Source organism: Lagopus muta, chromosome 1 (genome assembly GCF_023343835.1).
Source record: "Lagopus muta isolate bLagMut1 chromosome 1, bLagMut1 primary, whole genome shotgun sequence".
NCBI lineage: Eukaryota > Metazoa > Chordata > Aves > Galliformes > Phasianidae > Lagopus > Lagopus muta.
This window is the reverse complement of record NC_064433.1, coordinates 29,633,713-29,659,181: the sequence shown is the minus strand read 5'-3', so window position 1 is coordinate 29,659,181 and position 25,469 is coordinate 29,633,713. Positions and strand designations below refer to the sequence as shown.

Below are 25,469 nucleotides of genomic sequence, written 5' to 3'. Positions count from 1 at the left end.
CCCTTCGGCCATTTTTCTGTATTCCAGCCTACAGACGGCCGCGCGGGTCACCGCTATAGGGCGGATGAATGCAGCACCACTCTCTCGGGGGAGGCGGCAAGAGGATCCGGCCGGCCCGAGCAGCTCGGCGGGCTCTGCTCTAGGGGGCAGCAGCACCCCGCCCGCCGTGGGGCTCTGGGGCGGCCCGGCCCGGCCCGGCGGAGCCCGGAAGGCGCCGCGCTCCCTCCCGTCGGCCGCTGAGTGGCGGCGGCGCGTCACGTGTGCGCGGCCGGGCCGGGCCGGGCCAGTTCGAGGCGCACTGCCCCGGGCACAGCGTGGCTGGCGGCGCCGGCGCAGCGGTGCGACATGTCCCACCAGACTGGCATCCAAGGTACTGCCCTATTTCCTTCCCTCCGGGCCGTCCCCGCGTCCCCGTTCCTCAGCGTCGTTCTCCCCGCCGCTTCTTTGTTCGCTCCGAGCTACCCTTTCTCCCGAGGTTACACCCGTAACGGAGCGAAGCGGGAGCTGCCGCACGGCGAGTCGGAGCCCCGCGGGTGACGGTTCTGCGTCTGGCCGCGCCCGGCAGCCTCGGGGCAGCGGGGATCGGGTAGGGTGCGACTGGAAGGGATCTCCCGCAGAACGCCCGGCGCGGCGCCTGAGGCGTGCCGTGCACACAGGTGTCCTCCGGCGGCCGGACGGGGACCTCCGGCCCCGCGAGGTATCGCCGCAGCGCTGCGGCAGCGCCCAGCTGCCCCCGCTCACTGAGGAACCGCAGCGCTGGAGGAGGACCTTGAAAGAGCCGGAGCTGGGAAGGAGGAATCCCGGCGAGCCCCTGTGACGAGGAAAAAGTACAGGAGAGCCCTTTTTTCCTCAGCGTGTCCAGGCCTTGGAGAATGTGAGGAGCAATTGGAAGACGGCGACGTGCTATTTCTCGGGATTATCGGCCTCGCAGCATCACAGCACTGCTAAGCAGGGATAATGCAGCAGCAGGATTATGGGGTTTGCGGTTTTATTATTTGCTTTCTGCAGCCTCGCTCAGTGACTAATGTGGTGTACTTTGTCTGCTCGTCTGCATTTATGGTTGCAGGTGACTTTTGTCCTGGTCTGGGTTGCTCTTAACTGTTCTTCAAACCCCTTTTTGGCTGCTGGATACTTTTGTTCTGCAGCCTGTCACCTCTCTTCTCTTCCTTCCCCCCGCCAGTGCCAGCTTGCCATTAAGTTGGTGTGGCCACTTGTTTTAATTTGATTGTCCCTTCCTGGGCTGGGGTGCACCTCAAGCAGTGTTTTTCCACGTTGAGGAATACTGTTCCAGTGGCTCTTAATTCTCTTATGCTCCTCCCTCCAGCCCCAATAAGAGGGAAGGCAAGAACACCCTGTTGCTTACCATGACCAAGAATGGCTAAGCCTCTTCTTTGAGAGCCTTTTGTCCTCTGAAGAGGGCCGCAGTGAGCTCAGCTGCTTTCCTGCCCTGATCCTGCCTTGGCAGGCTGGGATGCAGCCCAATTATCCAGGGTCTCATTTGTAGTAAAGCTTCTGCAATTGGAAGAGGGATAGCGTTTGTTGTGCCGTTGCTGGCATTAGCAACAAACAGGCTACTGTCACTCATAAACAATCACAAGATTTGGCAGCATGGAGCGCTCTTTTCTGGAAGCAGAAATGAAGTAATGGGGACAGTGATGTGTACCAGGCGAATGTTAAAAGGACGGGGCTTTCAAACAAAGCAGCAAATATAAATAGTCGCAGGGTGCGTTGAGCTGTGGGGAGATTCACAAGACTATGTTCAACTCTTCCAAATTATTTCAAAAGTGTATTTTTGAAATAAGTCTCATTGCATTTTAATGTTCCATATTACAGATAAATCACTTTGAAAGTGCAACAGAGTAAGTTGTTGGTATGTATGTACGTTTACAGGCTGTTTTACACAGTCATTTGAAGACTGTAACCAGTTTTTATAAAGGGACTGTTCAAATACCAAAGAGTTTACTTAATGCAAATTTGCTCATTGAGGAAGGTAGCATGTTGGTTGCCCTAAAGTAATGCCTATTTATTTCTTTGGAAACTGGAACAGATAAAAGAGCACTGTAACGCTATTTGATAAAGCAAAACTCTCAGCTACAAAGCTACTTTTCAACATAGTCCCCACCATTAGCTCTGCATTTTGGCCACTGATGAACAAGAGCCTGCGTGCCACGCTCATAAAAATCTGCACCAGCAGAGGTGACCCCTGTAGCTGTTGTCACTGCTGAAATGCACCACTCGCTGCCTCAGTGTGCTCACATCCACTGATTGGTCTCCATAAATGTTCAGCAAGCATTGATGAATGTCAGTGGGTGCAATTTTTTCTGCATGAAGGAATTCAGTTGCATGCTTTTACTTCATACTCACTTCTATGTCAGACATCATTGTGTCAGGCTGCCCTTCTTCTGCTGCCATCTGTCACACAGCAACAGCATGGAATGGAATATTGGTGGGACAGTCCACCATCTACTGCCATACCACCACCATCTACCTCTGAATGGTGTCATGGGCTGACGTAATAAAATAAGAGGCATTACTTAAAGAGCAGACCTCATACATGTCAGCTTGTCTATCTTAGCTCTGTATGTTGCATCCTTTGAAAAGCACCTGAGTACAGCAGTGAAACAATAGATAACTTGCACTGCTGGATAGAACAGGGTATGTAGAACTAAGACATATCCCATGTGTTTCTTCCCACATGTACAATGAAGCATTTCCACTACTGAGATATAACTTCTGTAACAAAAGCAGTGATGTATATGGAGAGAATTGACATGTTTATCATCACATGTTTATCATCATGAATGTTTTTTAGAAAAGAAATTAAACTGCAAGTTGGCCAGTGAGATTCCAAGACCAAAGTGTAATTGCGGTCTTTGCTCTGCAGAAGGTTTAAATAGAACATTATATTGCTCTGTTGTGAATTTTCTTGATCTCTGTATGGAGAAAAAAAGTGTATCTCACAGATAGTGAGTCTGTCTCTCAATCACTAACATCTTGAAAATGACTCCAGGAGCTGTTGTGGTTCTGGTGTCAGTGCAAAGGACTGCTGTGTCTCAGTGTTGTTTTGGTGTGCAGGGTTGATACAAGAGTACAAAGAGCAAGGGATTGTAGACCTGAAGAGGGCAACCATTTCCGGGGGAATTGGGAAGTCAGGAAAGTGGTGTAATGTTTGTGTGCTGAATGGAAGTGCGAGGAAAGGCAGAGATGGTTGGAAAAGCTGATTACAGAGGATCTGCACTGCTGAGTGGGAAGGTGCTAACTGAGATGAAGGTGGGCTTGGACTGGAAATCCAGCACAGTTCTGTTTGTGTAAATGCCCATGCTTTGTCTCCATCCCCCAGCCCATTGTGGAATTCCAGAGTGGACCTGCCCTTTGCTTTCATGGATCTGAGTTTTACATATTTTGAGTATGGGTAGAAATACAGCCAGATGCCGTCTGTTCCTTCAGCCTCATTGTGACTGTAAATAATCCTTTTTCTTTGTTTCCTGGTTTGCTGTTTGTTTTGCGGGTGCTGTCCTCTGTGCTGTGGGATTACTTAAAGGACCAGATTGCAACAAGTGTTCTTTAGTAAGTGCAGGACAGCCCCCTGTCCGGGGTATAATTAAACTGATCTGCAAACAGATCATTTAGCAAAGCAGTTGAAATTAGAATAACGTCTTCAGGACTCGAGCACGGTTCTTCCTCGTGCTTACAGAAGGGGTCAATCATACTTGTATTGTAATATCAATGTGAATTACAGAAATTTGTGAATTCATTTAATCTGCCCTATTGTGATGGGTCAGGGATTGGAAAGTGTCATCAAAATGCTTGCAAGGTCATGACTTGATAGAGAAGATGAATCAAGAGTGTTAGCCTTCCTTGGTACCCTTCAGAGAGGCATCCTTAGGAAAGGCAGGTGATTTTTGCAGACAGGCTCTAACATTTTCCTGGCAGGCATCAAGTTTGTGTCTGCAGGCTTACTGCAAACTTTCAGACTTCATGAAGCTCCTGTAATTTGAGATGCATTGTATTTGTGTTGTGTTACTGTGTGAACTGGGAAACCTGAGAGTGATGATGTGATGTCACCTTGAATTTTCACAATGTTGAAAATGATACGGTATTGCAAGTGAGCAGGGCTGTTTTGCAGATGTTTGTAATGTTGTCTGTGATCTTTCTGTGGCTTGCCTGTGGCTGGAACAGCATTTGACCACTCCTGTGTTCCTTTTTCAGTCCAGCATCATAGTGGTGGGCTAGGTGTATGCTTTTCCAGTGTCGTTTTTACCTTCCTGAGTACTCTTTGTTGTTGGAAAGAAGAATGTGTTAATTTGCTTACTTTTATTTTCTCTTTTTCAGCAAGTGAAAATGTTAAAGACATCTTCGTTGGAGCCAGAAATGGAAAATACAGGATTTTGAAAATAGTCATTGACAATGGTCAGTCAAGTTTTACTATTTTTCCCGGGTTCTTTTGGATATTTCCCTAACTATTTTAGTGATTTTCATGTAGAATTATTTAAAAAAACAAGAACGCTTCAAAGCTTAATCTTACCAAGGTCTTTCATATCCTGAAGGTAGAATTTGAGTCTTGGTGATGCTAAATTAGAATTTTTCTTCCAAATGTCATTTCATATTCTCCCAAGACCCATTGCTTCTTTCAGAAGTACATTAAATGCCCACCTCGTTACCTCTTTTTTTTTCTCCTTCCCAAAGTTCACTCATTACAATACACTGAAAAACCTGTTAGCTAGAGAAAGGTGTGTGTGTACATGGATACACATACATACGTACATTTATTGTTAGGTAAGTAACTTGCTGTTATATTCTTTGTGTTTGCTTCAGTTTTTCCCTGCTTTTCTCAAGGAAGCAACAGTAATATTATAGTCAGATCACTGCAAGTCTCAGCAGCACGGGTTACTAAGTCTTGGCCTATATTTTTTATTAGGAAAGTTAAAGCAATGTGCTTGTGTGTACATGATACTTCTTAGTACAAAATGAAGGTCATAAGTAGGGAGTGTCTTCCATTTTTATCTTAAACTTTTTACTGTGTGCTTGTGTGTGTGTATATGTATACACAATTTGTCTGTTTGTGGAAGTAGAGACCAGCTTAATTCTGTTTTCCATAGTTCAAAAAGAGGCTTCTAATGCTTCCAGAATGCTGGAAGCAAAATGGTTGCCTCATATGTCTGCAGGAGCTTTCAGCAATGCCCTTAATGAGTTGACAACACTCAAATGGAGTTCTACTAATTTGAGTGAATAAGGGAACGGGTTTGCTGCTGGGCAATATAGATGCCGTGTTTATTTTTTTGTGTTTGTTTCTTTATTAAATTCAAGTGATTATAAAGCCACCCAGAGCTAAGAATTGCCAAGTACGTTCTGGGTGTCCTGGTTATCTATGTGTACAGCTTCAGCTACTTTGCACCTAATGCAGAGAAGTGCCAAATGCACACACACTCTCTCTCTCTGAGCTGTTCATGCTCTGTGCCTTGGAAGATTGCTGTGGGAGAGAGCCTTGTCTGAAGCAGTCTGCAGTTAGAGACTGTTGTACTTCTGTCTGAAGTATTAAAGACCAGGTCCAAGACTCTCAAAAGATACTATGCGTGCCAGCTGCTATGGGCCCTTAAACTGCTGTGGGAACCGTATAAACAAGGTGTTTCTCCTTTGGCTGTGGAGTCTAATATTTGAAAGTTGGTAAATGTTTTGAAAGATACTGAGTAATATTTTTCTTTGGAAGCTGAGATGTGATTTATATGTAAGCGAGAAATCTTGTTGCTACAGTTGTTCATATAATTAAATCTCATCTGAAGTATTCTTTATGGATTTAAGCCAATTATACATAATAAACAACTTCAGTAATTTAAAGAGACTGCAGTTATGAAGCTGTATTAGTTTATCTACATACATAGTCAAATTAAAGTGATTACTGCAAGCATGTTCATTCCAAACTCTTTTCACTGTGCAGCTGAGTTACTGTCCTTACCATAAGTACAAACATTGGAGTGTGTCAGAAATCAGTAATTCTAATCTTAATTTTTAAAAACCTACTCTCATCTTATTTCTATTAAGTATTTCATTTTAAAAGTAAATGAACTAGCAAAGGGCAGTTTTTATTTCTTCTCTGTACACATTATGCTAAACACTGATATCAGTCTTACCTCTTCAGATCAAAGAACTTGATGACAGCCAGTGCACTGCTTCTCAACTAATTGTATTTTGGTTAAAGGAAGTTAGGCTTTATGCATACACAGCTTTTGCAGGAACTCGCTTACTGTCACACTGAGTGCTCCTGACTTCCATTCTTGTGGGCATGGTTACAGAATATGAAGTGTTTGATTAATTATCATATATAATAATAATAACTAATTTTGAAAAACACTATCAACTATATATTTGCTAACCTATGGTTTTGGTTATTGGTTTTAGAGCAACTTGTTCTGGGATCCTCTAGGCGGCCACTTGGATCATGGGAAAAGGATTATGATCCTTTCGTTCTTCCTCTTCTTGAAGACAAGCAACCGTGTTACATTTTATACAGATTAGACTCTCAGAATGCTCAAGGATATGAATGGATCTTTATTGCTTGGTCACCTGATCACTCTCCTGTAAGTAGTAGTCACAGAATCATAGAATGGCTTGTGTTGGAAGGGAGTACAAGGATCACCAAGTTCCAACCCCTTGCCATAAGCAGGGTCACCAAAACTTGCATATCTTATACTAGATCAGGCTGCCCATCCAACCTGGCCTTGAACACCTCCAGGGATGAGGCATCCACAGCCTCTCTGGGCAGCCTGTTCCAGCACCTCACCGCTCTCATAGCAAAGAACTTCCCCCTGACATCCAACCTAAATCTTCCCTCCTTCAACTTAAAACCATTTTCCCTTGTCCTGCCATTATCTACCCTTTTAAAAGAGTTAACTCCCTTCCTGTCTGTAAGCTCCCTTTAGGTACTGAAAGGCTGCAATGAGGTCACCTCGCAGCCTTCTCTTCTCCAGGCTGAACAAGCCCAGCTCCCTCAGCCTGTCTTTAGAGGGGAGATGCAAAGGACATATATTTGTAACATTTATTCAACAGTATTGTTTGATCCAAATCCTAGATGAGAAGGATTTGGGGAATGAAGCATTCCCCAGCCTTCATCACACTTTCTGCCAAGGAAACTGTAGAGATATCTTCCTTGAAGCTGATTGTGAGTCTAGATGGAGTGTAGCTGGTCCAACTTATTTCTAGCTTGGTCAGAGGAAAAGCACACATTATCATGCTTTTCCTTCTTTCAGTATTGATGGAAATAATAGAAGAACATAGAACAGAAATCCCCATTGGTGTCATCATAGAGAGAAAGATTGTAGTTTGAGCTAAAGCTGCTTATTCTGTTTGGTTTGCTGGCAGACCAGTTGGCATCTGTGAGTCTGTGACCCATCTGAGAATGTCCTCTTTCTTACAGAGTGTGGGAGGAAAGGGAAGTCAGCCTTATCAATTTCTAGGAGAAAGTAGGGTATTAGCTCCAGGTTCAGTAAATGTGAGATAGGGGAGGACAAAGTAAATCTATTCCCAGATTCCTGCGCTACTTTGGATAGCACTTAGGAAACAGTAGGAGACCAAGAGCTGGACTGCATAGAAGAAATTGAATGGAAAAGATTGGGGTATTCTGATGAGGATGGCATGGTTGTGAAATAAGCTGGGGAAAATGGGACTGCGGGGAAAGGAATATGTATGTTGGATGCAAATTGATAGGAAGCAAGCATCATTAGGTCTTTTGCTCTAGAAAATTTCATTTTTCCATTCTGTAGTTGTACTACCAAATCAAAAATAATAAGGGTTATTTGCAGTCTGTTCTTTCTGTGATGTATCACATTACAATAGACAGACTAATGATCTAATCTGTTGTGTTTATTTTTTCCTAAACAGAAGTAGTAAGGATTGTGTTCTGTTCTGTTTTGTGGGGTTTTTTTAATTATTATTATATTTTTAAAGCTCATGCTCTAATTAAAGCTGCAGTTTGGCTTAGAAATTAGTTTAATAATAATGCATAGCAAAATGTCTTATTGTGCACTTGAGAATTTAATACGTATATTAGCATTACGCTCCAGAACTCATTCTGTTCTGTTATTAAGAAATGCAGTTTCAGACTGCACTTTCAAGTCCTAAAATATTTGTTCAAGAAGGGCTGTTTATGGACTTGGTACCCCAAAATGCTGTTGTTGTACACCTGAGCTGTGTACCCTAAATAGAAGAAAGAATTAAACAAACCCCTGTTTTATGATATATCAGGTTCGTCAAAAGATGTTGTATGCAGCAACCCGGGCAACACTTAAGAAAGAATTTGGAGGTGGTCATATTAAGGATGAAGTATTTGGAACAGCAGAGGTATGTTCTCAGCAATGCTAATTATATTAGGTGATTACTGGTATTAATTTGTGGTGATGTTGCTCTTTTTGATGAAGGAAACAGGGGGTTGAAAATTTTGTGTGTTATTCAAACATTAAAATGTAATAACTCTCATTTGAAAAAGTAATTATATTTAACAATTTAAGATTAAGATGTCCTTCCTTCAAATGGGTATTAAATCACCCATGACTAACAGTACAGTCTTTTAATCTTACTGCATGTTTATGAATCCTTCAAAAGCTGTAACCATTAAAACTTTCAGGCTAGTTGTTTACAGAAGCCACTGTGGATGTAGGAGTCTGAATCACATGGGCTAGAACAGCTATTAGTGAGACTTTAGCAAATGAAAGCAAACGTTTTTATCTTAAAGCAAGGGCATGAAGCTGTCTGTTCTTTAAAATTTGACTGTGAAAGTGGACTCAAGTCCATAGTTGCCAGCTTAATGTATGGAATAAGAATTTTAGTAGCTAGCAATTTGTCAGTGAAAATGCTAATAGTTGTGTGTTCAGTTATGATAAGATAGTTCCAACGTGCATGCATAAAGAGGTCTGAATAACTTCATGTATACCTCTGTTTTCACAAAGACTTATTTTTGAATTAGTGAGGTAATTATGGGCTGACTGGAAGTGCTGCCCACTGTACAGTTGGGTATAAGAGCAGCCCAGGGAATCCTGCTGTTCAGGATGCCAAGTTGAGCTTGCAAATGCACGTAGACTTGCAGTCTCTGTTTGAATAAAATGAATGTAAAGATATGGGAAATAACTGCTGCATGAACTGTGTTAGAAAAAATACTTCAGTTCTGAAAATGACGAGTACTGATACTGTGCTTTCAGGATGATGTTTCACTGAACGGATATAAAAAATATTTGATATCACAGTCTGCCCCTGCACCTCTGACTGCAGCAGAAGAGGAGCTTCGACAAATTAAGATTAATGAGGTACCTACAGCAACTTTCAGCATGGCTCGGCCATTGGATGCACAGTTCCTGATGTATTGTAGGCAGAGGCTTTTCTAGAGTAAAAAAGGCAGAACAGAAAATCAAAAACTTCAGTAAGTTTTTGAGTGGATGAGAATATAAATGTCTCACTCAGTGAGTAGGGACAGCAGGATGCTGATGGCTGGAGACAGAGCAGTGTGATCTTGCTGAGTTTGCAAGGGCCAGTGTCATTGTCGGAGGCCTGCTGCCTAACATGCTTTTAATACCAGTGGATGTGCTTCTGTGTGAGGGTTCCCAACCATTGGCACAGGTTGCCCTGAGAGTCTGTGCAGTTCCCTCATTGGAAATCTTCAAAAGCTGCCTGGAGTGTGGGTGTGGGTACCCTGCTCTGTCTGGGTGTTCCTCCTTGGGCTGGGGGTTGGACGAGGGCACTTTCAGAGATCAGCCTCCACTATTCTCTGGTAGCCCACATTTCACATGGTGGCAGAAACTGTAGAAAAAATACAAAATAGCAACTGTTGCAGTGAGTAATTCCGAAGAATATTTCAGCAGCCATTATCTGAGCTTCCAGAACCAGTTCACTTGTCTTTAAGACTTGGAAGAAATAAGACAAAGTTCAATAAAAGTAAAAACAGAAACCCAAAAGAACTAACCATTTCTTTTAAAAATATCCATTCGCTTTTCCCACAAATGCTTTATGGAAAGACTATTAGCACATGCCTTTAAACAAGTAATGTGATGATAAATTGCTGTTTAGCCAATGACTGAAATGTTTCAGAGGATTCTCTTCTCAAATTTTTCCATCATTTAACCTCTGTTTGCATTCAGACATGTCTTAATAGATCTTGTGTTCATCTTATGAGCTCTTCAGCCTTATTTTACAGCCATTGTTCACATGTTTGAAATGTGGCATGTTTTTCCCACTGGATGCCAGCAAACTATCATGTTAAACACAGCTCTTTATCTTCCCTAAAACTTTCACTCCCTAGTATGCTTTTGCTGTAACAGTGTTGTTTTTTTTAACATTTATTTCTTTGATGTCTTTGCTTTCCAGATCTATTTTTGATTAATTCAATGTAGAAATACGCTCATCGTTACCAAACACTTCATTTTAGTTGGTTAGCTTTAGGAAAAACAACAACAAAAAAACAAACCAAAACAAAACAAACACTAAAAAATGTAGAACTTCCATGGTATCAGTGACCACTTACTTCTGATATTAGTGTTGTCTTTTATGCCCTATGAGCATGTTGTGTAACAGCCAATTCACGCTGACTAATAGTTCATGTTCTGTAATGAAACTTCAGGTTGATGGTTGGACTTGATGATCTCAGTGGTGTTTTTCAACCATACTGATTCTATGATTCAGCAGCAATAGCAGTACTTCTCAAGGATGCATTAACTGTATGTTGGTGCCTTTTTGGCTTCATTTGGAAAATCCTGAAGTATGTTAAGTTGTGTCATTTATATCTTTGTTATTTCTGCCAGTATGAAACCTGTGGTTAGGCTCAGTGGAGCAGTATTTCATTAACTTTCATGCTTTAGCTTCCACAAACAAAAAGCTTTCTGATATTAAGGGAATGTATGTGTTTAAAAACTGTTTGGATGTGGTGCTCAGGGACATGATTTAGCAGAGGGTTGTTAGAGTTAGGGTAGTGTGGTCAGGTTGAGGTTGGACTTTTGACAGTCTTGAAGGTCTTTTGCAAGCTGAGCAATTCTATGATTAAAAATAAAAAAATGAATTTTCTACATGTTATGTTCTTTCATAATTACCTAAGAAATATTTGAATTAATCAGATCAAAGGTTTACCTTACTGCTGCCAAGACACTGAGTGAGCAACAGCAGGAATCTGGGAGGGGTGTAAGAGCAAGATAAGAAGGGCGTGATAATTCCTTTGAATATTCTTTGGGGTCTGGACTCGATGATCTCTTGTGGTCCCTTCCAACCCCTGCAATTCTCTCATTGCCTCAGCCTTTGCAGATAGGACTCTTCCAAAGTAACATATGATGTTTTACTATATGCTTTTTTTTTTTCCATCCATCATACACAGTCCTGTCGTTGTTCTAAATCCTCATAAAGTTTTGTTGGCCACAGATCCTATAGCAGTGTTATTACAGCTTGGCAAAGTACTACGTAAAGCACTGCTGCCTGCTATCTATGAGCTCATACCCTGACAGATAGCATGGGGAAGGCAGAGAAAAGCCATTCCTCACTTTTTTCCCCTTACTCTCCACTATATCCACAAGACCTCTGCATTCCTTACCAGTTCTCTCTTCTGGGCTGAAAAGTCCTCATCTGCATACTTTTTCCTCCTGAAGTAGGCATGGCACACTTCTGACCCTTCTGCTTTTCTCTGCAGTTTTTCCACTTCTTCTATAAAATTTATGAAAAGGAGGGGTGGAGAAATCAGAACTGCATGTGGTATTCAAGATACAGGCATGTTACTGATAGCTGAACTGTGTAATGATGTATTCTGTACTCTTAACGACTTCTAACATTTCATTTGTTGGTGGGTGGTGCCTTGATTGCTTGGTTGATTTTTGCCTAAAGTAACCACTGGGTTATAAATAAATACATAAATATTAATAAATAAACACATAAATATTTTGTGTGACCTGAATGTCAGTAGCTAGTTCATCACCACGCAGGTAGAAGAAAGGTATTTTTCCTCTTGCATATAATGTTTTACATGTACCCACATCAAATTCCATCTGCTACTTTATTATCTCCTTGGCAGCCATCACTAACAAATGTGATGGTATGATTTAGGTCTTTGCAAGTGACTTGGATGTTCTGTTTAGCTTTAGTGGACTTATATATGTTATCTTATGGACAAGTAGATTTGGTTCCTTCTCCTAAATCTAGTGTTATGCTGGGTTATTTTCTTCTTGTCCCCAGACTTTGTAGCTGGCTTTTCTAGTTTTTAATTTTTTACTACATTTTGTTCTGTGATGCCAATTTAATAACATTTATTAGTCAGATTTTATGCAGATATATATATTTTGCAAATATTTGTCATACGATTGTGTTAGGAAATTTACTAAACTTAATACAAAAGTAAACTCTTCTGCCTACCTGATTTCACATTCTTCTTCCCTGATGCTGAGAAGCTGTCCTTTAAAATATGAAGTACATTGCCCCAAGTATCTTTGTTTTTCATTATTTTCATCACTGTTGAATATTTCACTATCTGAACATCTTTCAGCTGATAGATCTAAAACCCCCACTTTCTATTTTGTATGCTTTTCTGTCTTCTTAACTGCCTCATCACCAATGTTACGCGTGTTTGTAAAATTGTAAAAGGAAGTCAGTACATTCAGAAGCTAATACTTGCACAAAAAGATGAGGTTTGGCAATGCTGGAGGCCAGAGCTCATTTTCAGAGAAATTGTGCATGAATGTGAAGATATGCCACACAAATTCTTGAGAAGCATCTTTAAAACAACTGTCCTTTTATCTCAAATAGTTTTTGTGTCTAAGATAACTAGATTATGAACAACTGTCTAGCTTGCAGTTACCATAGGTTTCTGCACTCTGTGTTAAACCTAGAAGTCAAAAATCAAAGCTCTGCTTGTTTATCTGTTTGCTTTCTTTTGGATAGGCTTTTTGAAGGAGGATGCTGAAGTGGAAGGGAGGGAGGGAAGATGCTTCTTTTTTTTCCTTCAAGAAGATCAGTCTCTCTAAGACATGGTTTTTTCTCCATTCTTCCCAGAATGTTGGCTTCCTATAATCACATTTTCCTATTCTTGTCTAAAACATATCACAATAAAGTTCAGGAACAACACTGTGAGTTCAGAAGTACAGTGCAACACAGGAAAATCAGACTCTTTGCTCCTGGCTTATTCTATGTTTGTACTACAGTTTAGCTAGATCTTCCCTGACACTTAGGCAGTTCTCTCTTGTAATTCCATGGGTTCTGCTGCTTCATATATGAAACTGTTTTCAGGTAAGCAAGCAAATGTGACCTGTTAATTAAAAACAAAACAACAAGTTGTTTGTATAAGGGGATTGATGGTTTGGTGTAGCATATTCTTGGAATAGCTGCTGACAGCTGTGTATGTAACCACATGCAATGCATTCTCAGAAACCAAATGAATGCCTGCAAAGGTTTCTGTTCATATTTTCATTGGCTTGTGTTCCAGGTACAAACGGATGTTGGTGTAGATACTAAGCATCAAACTCTGCAAGGAGTAGCGTTCCCTATTGCTAAGGAAGCTATTCAGGCTCTGGAGAAATTGAGAAATAAGGAACTCAATTACGTGCAGCTGGCAAGTATAAGATACTTCAGATTATTTTTAATAATAGGTACTAAATACTTGCACACCAAACAGTGTGTGTTGATGCCATATACTGATAAGTTACCATTCTGTACTTGAAATCTTTTTTTCCTACCCTGTCATATTCTCTCTCTTGTTTTCTGTGTATTAACTGTATGCCATTTTTCTTCATTAACAGGAAATTGATATGAAAAACGAAACTATTATTCTAGCCAACACACTTCATACTGAACTTAAGGACTTGCCAAAAAGAATTCCAAAGGATGCTGCACGTTACCACTTTTTCCTGTATAAGCATACTCACGAAGGAGACTATTTGGAATCCATAGGTATGGGAAAATTTCCCAACATGAAATGTTGTTGGTTTGTTTCAAATACTTCCATAACCTTGAGGCAGAGAAAGACGCATCATAAAAGTAGATAACTTGGAGTGTCTGACCTCTCATTGTATTCATAAATTTCAAAGTCACTTGGTTGCCAGACTGATTTCTGAAGAGTCTTTATATTTAGAAAGTAGTGAACTATTCCTTTTGATTATAAGCAACACATAGATCAGTAGCCATGTGAAAAAATAAAGATACTTCCTTTTAGGAATGAAACACTTACTGAAGTAAAATGCACAAAACCACCTTCTGGGTGTTTTAGCTTTCATACTGTAAAGTTGATTCGCAAAGTCTTTCTGCTGTAAATGATTCTGTGATACAGGTTTTGATAAGGATTATTTTTGTTCTGCTTTTTTTTTCCTGCAGTTTTCATTTACTCCATGCCAGGGTACACCTGTAGTATACGGGAGCGAATGCTATACTCTAGTTGCAAAAGTCCACTTCTAGAAATTGTAGAAAGACAATTGTGGATGCAAATAATTCGAAAGGTGAGTACACTGGGAATACTCCATCCCTCAATTCCTTTTTTAATATCTAACCATAATTGTTTCTGCCACCACTTTCTGTAAACAATGAAAGGTGCTGTATGGCTGTTAAAGACCTATTTAAGAGCTTGTTCTGAACAAGAAATACTTATTAAATAAGGTTCATAGTTTCTACGTAGTCTTAGTAAACCTGTTCTCGTGCAAGAAGGTCTTTGAAAGTACTCTGAAGGACTATTTAGAAGTAACATGATTTCTTACTAAAAGGCCTGTTGTTCTTCAGATCACGGCATGTTATTGCTGAACTCTGAATTCCTTTAAGGCCAAGGTTTCGTAATGATTTTCAAAATGAAGGAAAAAGGAAGCAGCAGTTCTGGAACTTAAACTGACTCTTAGGAGTCTTTGATAGGTAATTAAGGACTTAGGAGAATGCTGGTCTTTCCAGTTGCAAAGATTATACTACTGTGCATAAAGAACAAGTGGCTTCTCACTTCTAGAGCAGAGACCACAATAACGGTCCATGTAAATGTGAAACATGTGACCTATTAATATTTCTCTTCTAAGTTCAGAATAATTGTGAGGTTTGGTTTCTGATTATTGTCTACCTGAAAGAAGTTATTACCGTGATGATGTAGCTTGAGTACATACAATTGCTGCATGGTTTTATATATCATTCCTCACAAATTTCTTCGTTAGAATGAGACAAATGTACCACATGGTGCTTGAAATTCCTGTAGACCTCTTTCTGAGGCATGTACTTCAATGGCAATACAGTGGCTGGCAAGTGCTATAGTTAGGGGGCCGTGAAATGCTGAATACTCACGTGCAGTGCCAAAGCATTTGTCTGAACCCTGAATTTGTGTAATTAAAAACTGGGCCTTGGCTTCAAAACAGTGTTTTCTTCAGGTTTACATTCTTCCACTTAAAACAAAACAAACAAAGAAAAATCTCAGGCTCTTTGTTAATTAAATTTGTTCTATCTTTTCTCTGGCTTGAATACTTGCTGAGTTGCAGTACTCCACTAATTGTGTGAGTTGTTTGTACTCTCCCTTTTGTTCTCAAGAGACAGCAACATATATGCACATTGCTTTTACAATTTTTTAATGCACTTTATAGTGGAAAAAAAATTCTGAAAGTGTGAAGATCACATTGGAACTATTTGTTTTTGCTTTCGAAGGGAGAAGAAATAAAAGAAATTACCAGTTCTGAAAGATCACATGCTGCTCTCTTTTATTATAAAGGAAATTTCTAACAAAGGACTAATAAGCACTTGCTTTTACATGGAATGTGTACTCTTATTTATTATTATGTACACTGTGCTAAAGCTTGAGGCAGGAGAAGTTACTTGGTGTATGCATTTCTGCTTTTATTGAAAGAAGAACTAATTAAATCAATGCACTTAACTCGATACTGGTTAGAGTATAAGAAAAGCTATTCAAGAGGAGGTGAGGTGCTTAGGCACAAGGTAGAGAACATCATGCTGGACTCTGACTATTATTGCACGTATTGGTTTTAATATAGCATTTACAGCTTCAGCAGAATTTCTGCATTTTATTAAATACATCTTTAAGATGAATGTAACTATTTTTTTTTTTCAGATTGAAATAGATAATGGTGATGAGTTAACTGCTGACTTCCTTTATGAAGAGGTTCATCCAAAACAACATGCACATAAGCAAAGTTTTGCTAAACCAAAAGGTCCTGCAGGGAAGAGAGGAATACGAAGACTCATCAGAGGCCCAGCAGAGACTGAAACACCCAGTGATTAGAAACTGTTGTTTGCATTAATTATAGGGTTTTACAGTAAGAAAAAATGAAATCCTGACTTTTGCCAATGAACTGACACCATTCCATTTATAGATGCTAGAGAAAAAAATGTTAAAAATATTCTTTCTACTCTCCCCTCTTCTGAACTCAGTACTTCCTGTGTTGTTACACAGTTATATTTGTTGACCATATTTTACAACACCTGGAAGTGTTAATTATTTTAAAGGTAGAAAACTAAGCTAGTACTCTCTTGTTTTAAATTAGAATCCATTATTTAATAGCAATACACGTGATCATAAACTTCACAGACAAGACTATTAAGCCCACATTTTCTGTGGGTAAGTAGCAGCTGTATGTGTAGATAATGAACCTGTATTTGTACGAGTAGCCTACTGAAATCTGCAAGATTTCACTTGTATGAAGAGTTGAAGCTGCCATTGTCCCAGATAAATCTTTATTTTACCTGGTAACTTTCATGGACAGTAATGCAACAGAATGTTTTCTTCTGTTTTTTGATGTGATGGATTGTTGGGTTTGGGTTTTTATACTACAAAGATTAAAGTCCATTATCTGTTAGTTAATGCAAGTACTTGTTCAGGAATAGATTATTTTTATTTTTTCCTGTGCAAAAGGTGGTCATTTCAAATTTACAACTAATTTCATGGGCTTGTCTCTTAAAGAAATCTGACACGAAACCACTACAGCTTTTCCAGACTTAAATACCACTCATCAGCCTTATATATTACTGAATGACCAAGTCTAATGTGATAAAATATGCAGTCACTAAACTCAGTAAATTATGGAGCTGCTTTCAAAGCAATAAGCTTAAGTTTTCTTCCAAATCATTGATTTTCTGTGCACTTGGATCTAAAACTGCAAATTCAGTGAAAATGGAAATAGACTTGCTTCGTAATGCTGACTTATTGAGATCCTGGTGTCATTGCATTATCAACTGCAACTTGAACTTTCAGGTTATTGTTTGAACTTTCATAGTAAATTAAATCTTAAGCAAAATCCAACTAGGTCTTTGCACCTGGGTAGCATTTTGTGGAATTTGTCTATTTTTTCTGCTTCTCATCTAAACACTGAAATCAGCCAGGATAGTTGAACTGCATCGAACCGTGAGTCATCTGTTTATTAGGAAGAGGAAAAAAATAGGTGATTTTAACAAGGAGGGTAAAGAAGAAATAGATGTAGAAGTCAAATGACCTTAAACATTTTAAAATTGTGTGATGAGGCAAGTTCTAAAGGATAGATTATGTTCCCCAGTGGGGACTTGCTTCTTAGTGTCTTGTATTGAGCTTTGTATTTTTGATTATTTTTTAAAACTAATGAGAGTTGCAAGTCTTGGATCACTGCATATAGGTGTTGGCTGCACACTTAGATATCTGAATCATTTGTTTACCTAAAGGAAGGAAGATCTTAGAATAGTTCTGTAAGGAAATAAGGGTTAAACGCTACTAGTTCCTGATGAAAACAATTTTTATCTCACGCTATTACATCGCTTGGTGATACTAACTTGTGACATTTGAAATTGCACTGTGCAATATGAAGGTTGCAATACTTGCTGGTTTTATGGTGGTTTTTTTTTTCTATATGCAGTAGAGATCTGACACCTCAGCTTTTTCATGTAATCTTACACACTACATCAGCCCAATTCAGTAGCTCCTGATGATCCTCAGCTCATCTTCCACCCTCAGCTGCTGTTCCTTTTCTGCCTCTTCCCTTTCCCTTTAGGGCAAGGAGCGGTCTGAGCAATTTTTCTTCTTGTGTACGACATGTCACACAAGCATCATTGTTTTTAAACATCGTTAATGTGTTTGCAGCTTGCACACTGTAACTACATTTATTTCTAGTTGAAATCTAAATCCTACCAGCACCAAATTCCTTTTTTTTTTTTTTAATAAGGTAAACATGTGACTGTAGCAGTTCAAAAATGACTTTGAGAGGGCTTTTTGTTTGAATTTAATAGTCCTGTCTGCATCTCACCCATAAGAAGTGCACATACATTTTTACCCTCATTTGAGCTTAGCTTTTTAACATGAAATATTTTGAATAAGGAACAGTTTGGCCTGATATGGTCATATGCAGGTTGTGGGGTTGTTTTTTTCATCCCTTAATCCTGCCCTGGGTTAGCGAGGGTAGGAAGTAGAAAGCTTAATCTGGAGGATGGCCAGAGCTGGTTAAGTGATTACACGAACGAGTTTCTAATGAGCTGCTGTACAGTTCAACCCAAAGCAGACAATTATTCTACTTACTTCAAAATATTTCATGCTGTCGTACAGCCAGCCAGCAGAGTGATGTCCTGAGTGTATTCCCCTCTCCTTTTTCCATAAAAGAGAAAGCCTGCTAACAGTTCTCTTTAAATTATATGAAGTCTTGCACTGCCAGCTGCCTCTCTTGGCCCCTTGTAGCTTTTCTCCTGACAAAGCAATAAGCATCTTTCTTACAGAAAGATCTATCATGTTTACATCTGCATAGTTGCCTCACATAACACTGCTATTGTTAAAGAATAGTCAGAGCCAGCACAAAGTGAGGGCATTAAGAAAAGTTACTCTGTAAACTCTGGTCATTTCTTAATTGAATGTGTCCATTCAGAATTGTTGTTGGCCTTCATAAATGCCCCAAAGCAATGCAGCTGCTTGCACTTAATTCATAAGCTATTTAATAGCTGCTAATTAATGTGACAAGTAATTATTTTTGAAATGTTTATGTTGCCAAGTAGGGAGAAATTGATCTAATAAACCTCCTGTCAGGGGTTTGTAAAACTAATCAAAGTAATAATTGCTCTATCATACAGATAAACACAATGATAAAGGAAACTTTTGATTTACTGTGTCTGTGTATTCAATGAAAAACACCTTCAGGTGTTGAAATTATCTATTTTGTAATCTACTTTATAAATAAAGATTGATGCTTTAGTTGGTGTTTAAATCATTTTGTGTTTTGTCTCTAACAAAGATCTAGAGGTGAACATCATGATGTATAAGTAACAGTAGTTTGCTTCTCATCTTTCTATTGCCCTCAGAGAACATTCAGTGTTTTAGCTTTTTCTTTTGACGTATCCCCATGGGGAAGTGCACAATGTGGCAATTGGGTGGTGAGAGAAGGAAAGTTTCAGATTCTTTGAATTAGGAATCGAGACAAGACTTTTAATGCAAAGGTAATACGAAAAAAAAAAGAAAACAAAACAACCCAGCTACTTTTCTAACAGGAACAACAGAAGAGGAAGCTCAGTGCTGTGTGAGCATGAATATCACGGACTTATTTGTGTTTCATCCACTGACCAAAAGGCAACTCAGCCCAAATACAAAGATGAGATGATTCTTCACATTTCCATACAAATAAGAAATACAGTGGCTGATGAAAATTGTGTAGGCTCAAAAGAAACTGGACAAAGAAGAGATAAATCTGATAGAGGTGTAACAAGCAATGAAGACCTTGAATCTTTCTCAAAAAGTTAATGAGCTGCAACCCACAAAACCATAATGCTCCACTGAAGCAGCACTGCCTGCACACTGTCTGTCACAGTCACCTGTCCCTCAGCAGCCACTACTGGCTCATGTCCCAACCACTTGTGGCTGTGCAGACCCCTGTGACCCACAGCACACTTCCTAGCATCTCTGGCTATTGCCAAGGAGAGAACTGTTGCCCTTCATATATATACATCGGCAACAACATGGATGTATTTTAGCCCTTCAGCAGTAAGAAACAGAAAAAAAATCTAGTAAGAAACCTTCAAGTAACAGCAAGAAGAGTTGTTTAAAGAATTACTTAAACAGATTTTATTCTCATTTCCAGCAGTTTTTTTTTTCTCCTTCCAGCATTTGAGGTCCAGAAAATACATTATGTGAAAACAACCTCTCTCACTGAGTAGCTGAGCAGTAGTCTGCTGGTCCAAAGTATCTAGAATCTTATTCACTTCATTCAATTTTGAAACGGCTTTGATATGTCAATCTTTAAATAAAGCCATACAAACAGAAACCACCCAAACAAAAACAAAAACCCCCAAACACGAAAAGCTTTCTGCAGTAATTTTGTGTATTTTTATACTTCATTAATATACATACATGTAAGAGCTTAACGATTTGACTAAGGAGAATGCAGAATTAGTCCTAACATTTGACTCCTTTAACAAAATAAACCATCAATATTTGCAATGTCTCACATGGACTCTTCTCCTGACACATAAAAGAAGTAACTGTAAGTCTTCCTATGAACAATGATTAAAAGGTTCACCAGCAGAGCTCACCAGAAGAAGGCCACACATTTCTGCATTTGCACTGTGATGTAATTGCTCTGCCTGCAAAACCTTGAAACCTAACAGGTGTTCTGCAGCACTTATTTGAATGAAACAAACCCTGAGAAGGCTTTCTAAAAAACAGTCACATTCATGGGTGTCACCGGTTTGTTCACACTAATATGAACTCTCAAGCTAAAATGCTAAGTTTGTTTAAATGTGGGTACTGCTATTGCCTTCTGCCAACAAGATAACACAAGTGCCATTTACGTCTACTAAACATTTTTGTGTTCAGTAAAGAAAGGTCTAGGAGGTCTTCTCAAGAAAAAAAAAATAGCAGAAAAACATCCACCTTGTTACTACCACATTGCTTTGCTGAAGATACTTGATACGTGGCAAGGAGAAGTCAGAGAGATGGTAATACAGAAATGTGCTTAAAAACCTATTAGAGGCTGTATCAGCAAGGCAGTTTGTTTATACCAAAAGAAAAGAAAAAAGGCTTTCTCATGTTGAAGGTCCTGTGGCTATAGATGTATGAAAAGGTGCCCAGTTAGTAAAAAGAAATAAAAGAATAAAAAATAGTGCGGTGACAAGCCACCTGCATGTCTCATATGTGGACCAGAAAGTTCTGGGAAGCAGAAAGGCTGATCATGTCACAGTAAGTGCTAATACAATTCTCTACTTGCTCCTGGTCTGCACTCCATTTAGACAACAGGTGTATCAGAAATGCATGTCACGTTTTTATCTCTTGTAAATACTGCTGGACCTGCAAGAGAACAGCGAGAAGTACAAGTAACTGATACCATAACTACAAACACCAATGGCTAAAAATAAGCCTTCAATCTGACAGGCTACATACCATCTGAATGTTTGGCCTCCTGTTTTTTTTCTCATTCAGACACTGATCAGCAAGTGAATACATCTTATGAACTGAAGCTGCATCCCAGTCACTCATCTTTACATCAACATAATCCTCTATTGCCGCCTCCTCATCCTCAATTTCATCCTTGATACTTAACTACAAGAGAATTGCAACCAATGAGCAGAGAATACCATAAGCATCTGAAGATCATAGATTCCACACAAACACTTTCACAACTTGCTTTTCACTTCTCTTCATTTTTCTCTATCGCTTTTCTAGACAAAGAATTACAGTGGTTGGGTAGCAGAATTATTCATCAGTATCTACCAAAACAACTTACAAGACTATAGTGTGTAATAAAAACTTGTCAGTTTTTGAAGCTAAGGATGCCATATTGTCTCACACTGCCCACTCCCTGTGCTCCCAAAAGGACATTAGAATAAATGGGTACCAATCAAATCAGAATCTAAAATGGAGTATAAAGTCTATCTTGTGAAAAAAAAAGAAGCCTGCTTTTAAAAAGAAGATAAAGAAAGAAGGAAAGAGAAAAGCTCAAGGATTGTATCTAATGAGGATTTGAGTTCTCCAAGGTCATCACAGTTTAGAAGGATAAATATTATGCCACTCCAGAAGATACAGCTTAGAGAAAGTACTCTATTAATAGTACACACGTATTCCTAAAGCTGTGTATGTGTAAGAGGGTGATCAGCTATCCAATGGTGTGGAACAAAACCAAACCAAAACTCAGTGCTGTTTCATACCTAGTAAACAACTAAGTCTCTATATGGAAAATCCTGGATTAAGCAACTTGAAATTTAAACTAAATGAAAGGCTAAATTAAGAGAAAGTTTATAAAATTTTTAATTGGAAAGAGTAAGCTCAGAGATAGAGTTTCCAAATTAGCAGGCTGAATTTCTAATTGAATATTAAAACCAAAACATCCCCAAATAGCCCTTACATTTCCAACTTCCCTAGGGCCAAAAACCAAGGTACTTGCAAATAACTAGGCAAGTTGAAGAGGATGGAAAATGATGCAGGGCTAGTAAGAAGCATGAAGAATCAACTGAGATGAATACTTTCAAATGTTCTGGTGAAAGAGGAACTATCAGGGTATCTGGTAAAACAAGGGTATGCTGGTAAAGCAAAATAGCATTGCAACAAGAAACAGTATCAGAACAAGGAGAAATACAATACAGATTGGAAGGAGATGACCGTGGGCACTGGACACTTTCCTATCAGCTAAGAGAAAATTTACATAACTATTCATTAAGAGATGTAATTTGCTTGTCTCACCACCTGTTAACTGACGACTATTTTATATGAAATGATCCTGGAGGGAGGAAGAAAGCAGAAAAATAAAAATACCAGTAACTGTGGCTCCCGGTTTTCATCTACTGGTGGCAAACCTGTTATTACTTCTAGTAAGACCTAGAAGAAAAAAAATAAATTAGAAGAGAATACATTAATCCTCAACGTAGAGACTGTTCAAAGAATCAGAAGAGGAACATGATCCTCAGCCTTTCACACAAATGCTCACAGGATCAGTAGCTGTCCCACTGCACAGCCCACTACACAACTGATTGCTTTTGTTGTCCCAGGCCCTCTTGTCACCATCTGCTATTAGCAGCGATGTTTGGCACCTTTCCACATCCTACAACTGTGGTGCCTCTAAACAAGATGGAAGAATTTCCCAGATACTCAGATACAGTATTTGGCCTACATCCCCATGGAACTAAATGCCACAAAGAAGGGAGTGGATTCATTTCTCTCCCAGATAGCAAGCAGTTGTTTGGGTTTTTCTGACTGGAGATTCAGTACTCAGCTTTCAGTCAAATCCCACACTGACACCTTCCATTTGGTGATGAAACTCACTTTGGATTGTTTTCTTTAACATTTTCAATCACCTCTGTGTGAAATACTATGGAAGAAGTAGAAATGTTTTATGTTAATTTAAGCTTGCTAGAAGTTGAAATGTAATTTTTCTTTGGTCTTCCACGCACAAATTCACATTTTAAGATAAGCACAGCAAGCATTAGCAGGTGCAACATTTTAATCAACATACTCAAATGCTTTTAAACCACTCAAAGAGTAGAAACACTATTTAAGTGCACATGCACAGGGAGTAGGAGAAATAATAGATCAAAGTGGATTGCTTAATTTCAAACACTCTTGATTTTGTACCCTTCTATCAACGTTACATCAATCAATACAAAAATGCAATCACATACAGCTCCCCTCATTCTACTTACTACCCCAAAGCTGAAGATATCAGATTTAGGAGTTATTTCTCCTCGCAGAGCTTCAGGTGCCATATAGGCTGCTGTTCCCACAACTCTGTCTGTCATGATGGTTCGCGTGAACGTTACTGATGCTCTTGCAAGTCCAAAGTCGGAAATTTTGGGCACGTACGTCTCAGTCAATAAGATATTTGCACTGGTGAAGAGGGGGAAAAATGAAAAGAGTTTTCCAAAACAGTACCTGGATTTTAATACAGACTAACAAGTCTTTAGTAACCAAATGCAAACTGCTATTCTGAGTGTTTCTAGGAATAAAAGATAACCCCAACAAAACACAAAAGAAAAACACAGCAAAATTGAGTACTGGAGCATGCTGGAATTCTTAACCGTTAGACCTCTACTCAGAACTAATAAAAGCTGGCTTTAATGGTTTATACCTATTATCTAATGAAATGTCAACTGTTACAAATTCCAGTGTCAAATGATTATCAATACTTGTATTCTCCTGAAAGAGAAACAATACTGCTTAATGCTGGAACAATCTACGTGCTGTGTTTCTCTTTATCTCCAGCTTTCTACTGGTCTTACAGAAAATCTAACAGTGAAAATGCAAGAAGTTGCAAAATGGAATTGAAGCGAAAGAAAAACAAAGCCAAATTCCATCCTGTAATACAACCAACTCACAGCAGTTAGAAAAGTAGAGCAGCATAAGGTAAGAAAACACGTTCCTTCCAGGCACTGCCCATGTCCTGACGCTTAAGCAGGAAAGAAAGAAGAAACACGAGTTGTCAAAGCAGCAAGTACCTGTTATGGGTGAGCTGAAGCAAAAACTACTTCCTCACAGAATGGAAGTTCACAAAACCTATACAGCCTACATTTAGCAGAGATGTCAGAAGCCAGAAAGCCACTGAAACATTCATCCATGACACCCAACCCATCGGTTGCTCCTTGTCAACCTACAAAAGAAGTGGGGTATCTGTATCTAGGCATTTTCTTGAAACATTTTGACTGCTTTGTCATAGCAAAAAAACCCAGAACAATACAAAAAACAACCAAAACATCAATCTTGCTGTAACAAATAAGTGGGCATACATCAACCTTAAACATCCTTAAGCTTCATAAACCTGATTTCAGTCATTTTAATCTCTTCATATTAAATAGCAGGAAATAAAGGAGGCACTCAGAAATACTCTAGGAAAAAAAAAAAAAAGACAGTGGGTTTTGATCTGAAAAACTCCCAATTTTAAAAGTCCCAATGTTCTGTGACAGCAGCTCTTTTGTTAGCAGCACTTGCAAAAGAACAAAACTCCTACGCCCCTTTGCAGCACTCAGATAACATTTGAAAGTGACAGATTACAACAGTCTCATAATTATCTTTAGAAGCCTGTATAGTCATGTCCTTGTGGCACAGACAAGATTATGGTGGTGGATAGCACTTGCAGAAAGGATTGCGTCCTTGAATAAAGCACTGAATCTTTCAGTCTGTTTTCTCTAACAGACTTTAAAAGGGTACAGCAACAAAAAAAGCACCCAGTGTCAGTAGCTTTTACCTTTTAATGTCTCTGTGAATATGATTATTGTCATGCAAAAAGTTGATGCCACTGGCAGTACCTTGAGCAATTTCACACCTTGTATTCCAAGAAATTGGTGGAGTGCCATCCTTGAATAAGAATGGAGAAAGGAAAACATGAATGTGAAAATCCAAAGTATAACACAAACAAACAAAAAAAAAAAACAACAACAAAAACAATCCAGAACAATTACTTGCTACGTTTTATGGCTTTCAAGTAATTACTTTTAAAAAGATGAATGGTATAGATCTCTCAATTTACATTTGCTGAGATATAGGCATTTGTCACCTTTAGCTCTCTTCCCCACATTCTGCATTAGATTAATTCACCTGGTGCAAAACAGTTTACATTTAGCTC

General features: G+C 39.2%; 2 protein-coding genes across 4 annotated transcripts in view; one reads left to right on the top strand and one right to left on the bottom strand.

Moving 5' to 3' along the window:
* The first annotated feature begins 236 nt into the window (after positions 1-236).
* Positions 237-16,938, top strand: TWF1 (twinfilin actin binding protein 1). Its single transcript, XM_048934907.1, has 9 exons — positions 237-370; positions 4,333-4,410; positions 6,397-6,575; positions 8,239-8,334; positions 9,189-9,293; positions 13,436-13,561; positions 13,749-13,899; positions 14,320-14,441; positions 16,034-16,938. Exons 1-9 carry the CDS (start codon positions 346-348, stop codon positions 16,202-16,204), a joined length of 1,053 nt encoding a protein of 350 aa, XP_048790864.1. The 5' UTR covers positions 237-345; the 3' UTR covers positions 16,205-16,938.
* Positions 16,939-18,083: 1,145 nt separating this feature from the next.
* Positions 18,084-25,469, bottom strand: part of IRAK4 (interleukin 1 receptor associated kinase 4) — a 13,383-nt gene continuing 5,997 nt past the window's right edge. For all 3 annotated transcript variants that reach the window (XM_048934893.1, XM_048934884.1, XM_048934874.1), the window contains exons 7-11: positions 25,092-25,201; positions 23,554-23,737; positions 22,670-22,732; positions 21,302-21,460; positions 18,084-21,208 (exon numbers count right to left, since the gene is read on the bottom strand). In XM_048934893.1, coding sequence (XP_048790850.1) covers positions 21,176-21,208; positions 21,302-21,460; positions 22,670-22,732; positions 23,554-23,737; positions 25,092-25,201 — 549 coding nt within the window. In that variant the 3' untranslated portion in view covers positions 18,084-21,175. The remainder of the gene's footprint in view (positions 21,209-21,301; positions 21,461-22,669; positions 22,733-23,553; positions 23,738-25,091; positions 25,202-25,469) is intronic.

What these genes read in the sequence shown, in the direction of transcription:
- TWF1 (XM_048934907.1), top strand. Translation starts at nt 346, where the DNA reads ATGTCCCACCAGACTGGCATCCAAG. An exon ending in CCACCAGACTGGCATCCAAG is followed by an intron (nt 371 to 4,332) that starts GTACTGCCCTAT and finishes TCTCTTTTTCAG; the next exon opens with CAAGTGAAAATGTTAAAGAC. An exon ending in GACAAATTAAGATTAATGAG is followed by an intron (nt 9,294 to 13,435) that starts GTACCTACAGCA and finishes CTTGTGTTCCAG; the next exon opens with GTACAAACGGATGTTGGTGT.